The following is a 5,000-nucleotide window of genomic DNA, read 5'->3' as shown; positions in this document are numbered from 1 at the left end:
CAGATGTCAAAGCAAAGTGAAGTGCTATTACATCATTGTAAAGAATTACAGACTCCTGTCATCATCTCATCACATCAAAAAGACAATGCCTAGGTCACCAAGATAAATTCTCACATACTCTATTACAAGCCAGGCAATTGGCCACTGATATGAGTACAAGAGAATTCACTATATATATCTTCATTGAGTGAGAGTGAGTGTGTGTATGTATGAAAATGAGTGTGAGTATGAGCAAAAGCATGTGCATGTGTGTGCACATACACAAACAAACTGCAAAATTTTAGGATATATAGGAATCTAAAACAATTTCTTTCTATTTTTTTCTTTAATAAAAAGCCATTACATACCAACCCTCTTTCATTTTTTAAATGAATTATTTATATAAAATATTTTATTAGCCTTTGGGTACCAACCAACGTCCTCTACTGCCATTCCAACTTTTCAAGTATTTTTTTTTTATTATTTTAGCTTCCATATTGTTAAATAAGTTTTCTTAACCTTTCTCTTTTTATATAACCCCTTTACATAATTACTTATCAGTCATATTATCTATGTCACTGTGAGTGACTGTTTTCTTCAGTGTATTAGCTTTAAATTTGTTTCATAATACATGAAATGTTAATCTCGCAAACCAAGTATCAAACTTAGATTAATGTATTGTTCTAAAATCTACTTCAATCCCAATAAAACTATTTAATACTGATAAACATTAAAATAACTGTCCTGAGAAATAGTATAATATACTGCTCATCTCTCAAACTTTCTGAAACAGAGAATCTAAAGTGAAATTGTGATCCTCTGAAACTCACATCCAGCAAAGACATATTCAACTTCATACTATAGCATCTCAATTTTAATGCTCAGTTCAGTAAGATATATACCCTTATTCTATTTCTTTAATTTTTAATAATAACGTAAATCATATTTTCTCATAAGCAGATTGCTAAGAATAAATCCCTAGAAAGATGACCAGTCTAAAGTGTCAACTGTGTTTTGCTCTTGTTTGAAATTGCATCTACTACTCTATATCATCAATCTACAGCTGTTTCAGACACTTCAGATCAACAATGACTAGACACACTACTTAATTCTTAGACCTTTTCAGGCATCATATAGAAAAAGTCAATTCTAATAAATATGGGCAATATTACACAGAGTATAAGACTGCGCTGATATTTTATGAACACATATAAGTGATTTCAGGGTATGTAACCATTTAATTGTATGCATATGGTAATGTTCTGTACATAATTTCCTTGTATGCAATGATATATCTTCTCTGTATACAAACCTGATGCACCTATATGTCTTCTAACCATAAAATTTTATGTATATGTTCTGATTTCTTGAAATCATTAAATTTCATTAAACTTTATGTTTGTTTCTTTCAGTTATAGTGATTCTGCATTTCAGGGTGTGTATGTGACAATGATTTGCACATCAGCCTAAAGGCCCTTTGTCAACTTGTATATAGATGTGCACTGGTGTTATAAAGCATTAACATTACACTGTTGCTGACTTTTACTCTATTAGGGCTAAGTCAGACTCAGTTGATAACTATTTAAAAAAGTTTTGGCTCTTACATTTGCATAATTCTAAATATATGTATAAACCTGCTTGCTTGTTTGTTTGTATTGTGAGTGTGTGTGCATATGTGTAGTGTATGTGTATGTGTATGTATGTTGTGTGTGTGTGTGTGTGTGTGTGTGTGTGTGTGTGTGTGTGTGTGTGTGTGTGTGTGTTGTGCGTGTGCGTGTCTGTGTGTGTGCATATGCATGTGTGTGTGCGTGAGTGTGAGTGTAACCGAGTGTGTGAGAATGTGAGTGTGAGTGTGTCTAAATATATGTGTGTGTTTGAGTAAAAACATACATCTATACATGTGTTCATTTTTTTTTTTTTTTACAGTTCATGTAAACCCTTAGACCAGTACAATTGCACTCAAATAACAATGGCATAGGGCCTACCAACAATCACAGAATTCATTAAGTTTATCCAAGCTTTCATCAAGAAGGCACTGTTCCACGTAAAAGCAAAAGAAAGAAAAAAAAGAAAAAGAAAGAAAGAAAAAAAAAAACATGATAAAAGGTAAGCAACTTACAAGTTTGGGGTCTCTCATGAGAATCTTATCAGCAAAAAATATCACTTCAAATATAAATACACAAGGGTACATGCAAATCCTTGCTTACACACCCACATGCACACAAGGAAACAAATACATTAAATACACTGCAATATGGATATGCACACGCATGCCCGTCCGCCCGCCCGCACACGCACGCACGCACACGCACGCATGCACGCACGCACACTCACTCACTCACTCACTCTCTCTCTCTCTCAATCTCACTCTCACTCTCACTCGCACTCGCACTCTCATGCACATGTGTATGCACACGTGTACACACACTTGTATGCATAGGCATGCATGCATGCATGCATGCACACACACATCCATACCCACCCATCCACACACACACACACACACACACACACACACACACGCACACAAACATAAGCACTCAGCCCACCACACATACAACTACATGCACACAATATATGATATTAAAATACATAAACACTATATACATACATAGAATAATATACATAAATACATATTATACATATAAAAACATATATACATAATATGCAATAACACATACAATATATATATATACATATATAAATACATATTTATACATATAGATACAATATAACATATATATATATACATATAACATATACATATAATATACATAACATATATATATATACATATATATACATATATATACATATACATATATTACATATATATACATATAATATATATATATATCATTATATTATATATATATATATATATATATATATATATATATATATATATATATATATTCAACTTTCTCTTTTACTTTTCAAGGCACTAATTTTTTTAATATAAAAAAAACACAAATATAAACAGTGTCTTTAAAATCTCTTTTTTGCATATCAATGTGAATCATTCTTGTATCTACAAAATTTAGTTGATCTATATTATGCAAACCATATTTTACCATATTTCAAAAATAAAAAGACGTAAACTATAAAAAGAAAGTCATTTTTGTGACTTTGAATTATCTTAAAGAAATAAATTCTTCATTTTGAGTATTTTTGTTGTCTAATACATATAACTAAATAATAAAAACATTTTTGTGACATGTAATCTAGTACATAGAACATACAAAAGAATTTGAGGTATAACAGAACAGACATTCTTATAAGAAGTATGAACTTCAGAGTTGGGACAATCCTTTTAACAATTCAGTTCATTACAAAGCTGATTACAAAAAATGCAGTAAAAGAGCAAAAAATCTACATGAACCTCTAACCATTCTTTCAAGTAAAGCACAAAATCAACTTGTGCATTACTTTCACAGAATCAATGCAAGAAGTATTTGACTAGATTTTCATGCTAAACTACACATACTCTGATAATACTAAAATACATTTATGCATTCCTTGCAATCTCAACAAACCTACACAATGTTCATTTTCTATTGTGTTAATGATGTTTCATACCTGCTAAATATCAATAACCATTACCCATCTAAATGATGTCAGATCCATAAAGTACTGTGAGTTGTCCAACAGTCCACCTCACTTAGAAGAGGAGAGTATTACTGCACTAGACTGGGAGTCACAATGCCTTATCCAGTGAAAAAATTGTGCAGCTGAGATAGAACTGGTCGGCACAGTGTCAATACAGTATGGTACTAACAGAAAGCAAGTAGCTCACATTCACAGTCTGTTAAAACTTGCATCTTTTGCATTAACATCCAACACCTATGAATGTTTCACTGTGTCCATAAAAAATAGAAATATTCTTTTCTTTTTTTAGCCCAAATCAATGAGAGGTGAAGTGAAACATTCAGAGAAGCAGCCAAGAGCATTCCTAAGGTATCAATGAAGATGGAAAAATGAAATACTGCTTTGCTACTACATTACTTGACTAACTAGGTGAGGCTTGTGGACCAGTCATGCTACACAACTTGGAGGGTGGGGAGGGCTGGCTGGAGAGCATCCTGAACACTGATTGGGCAGGCCTGGTAGAATGGGATGGTGGGTTCTTCATCAAAGAGGATGGGGAGGATGGGTAAGCTCTTTTGGGGTGTGTGACTGGAGGCTTGCATAGGGTGGAAGGGAGCCTAGAACCACAGCAAATGGGTTGGGTCACTGAGCTGGGCAGACCAATTAATGTCATCTGATGGTCGTGCTGCACAAAGTTGGTGTGGCCTGAGGCAGGTGGGCGGAAGAAGGTGCAGGTAAGCCTTCAGCGCTTACCTGTGTTTGGTGTCAAGAACTTTTGATACATCCTTGTTGCTGATCTCGCTCTCACGCACTTGTTCTGTTAAGCTCTTGAATACTGTGTTTCGTATCCTGAAATACAAACAAGAAAAATATTGTTAAGACTTGTCCTTTCTTTATTATTATTATTATTATTATTATTATTATTATTATTATTATTATTCAGACTTGTATCATACTGAATATATTTTTTTTAATAATAACTTCTTTGTGAATCTTAATAATACCAAAAATCTGAGCAATGAAATTATACAAATTGTTCCTTAAAATATCAACCTAAGTAGGGCTCTTTTGTAGTACATAAATCTGTCAAAAAGTCATCGTACGGTGAATACTTTTTCTGAGTTGGAATACCATACTTACTTTGACTGAAGTAATCACTGACGATATAGAACATCTGCATGACTAATAAAAGGTGTTCCTGAACTTAAAAATCATCTCTATTCCATTATCCCATCTCTTTATGTACAAGCTTCATGAATATGACTTATGCAGTTAGCTAAGTCATGCCATTACAATAGTGAATGTGTGTGTGTGTGTGTGTGTGTGTGTGTGTGTGTGTGTGTGTGTGTGTGTGTGTGTGTGTGTGTGTGTGTGTGTGTGTGTGTGTGTGTGTGTGTGTGTAAAATATACATGAAACTGTAGCAAAACCATCC

General features: G+C 33.3%; 1 protein-coding gene across 3 annotated transcripts in view; it reads right to left on the bottom strand.

Annotated features, from left to right (window-relative positions):
- The window catches only part of LOC119595813 (probable phospholipid-transporting ATPase IA), a 92,683-nt gene that overhangs the window by 25,236 nt on the left and 62,447 nt on the right, over window positions 1-5,000 (bottom strand). For all 3 annotated transcript variants that reach the window (XM_037944988.1, XM_037944987.1, XM_037944989.1), the window contains one exon: window positions 4,321-4,416. In XM_037944988.1, coding sequence (XP_037800916.1) covers window positions 4,321-4,416 — 96 coding nt within the window. The remainder of the gene's footprint in view (window positions 1-4,320; window positions 4,417-5,000) is intronic.

The sequence above is a fragment of the Penaeus monodon genome, chromosome 36, assembly GCF_015228065.2.
Source record: "Penaeus monodon isolate SGIC_2016 chromosome 36, NSTDA_Pmon_1, whole genome shotgun sequence".
Taxonomy (NCBI): Eukaryota; Metazoa; Arthropoda; class Malacostraca; order Decapoda; family Penaeidae; genus Penaeus; species Penaeus monodon.
The sequence above is the reverse complement of the archived record's forward strand: the minus strand, read 5'-3'. Positions and strand labels throughout refer to the sequence as shown.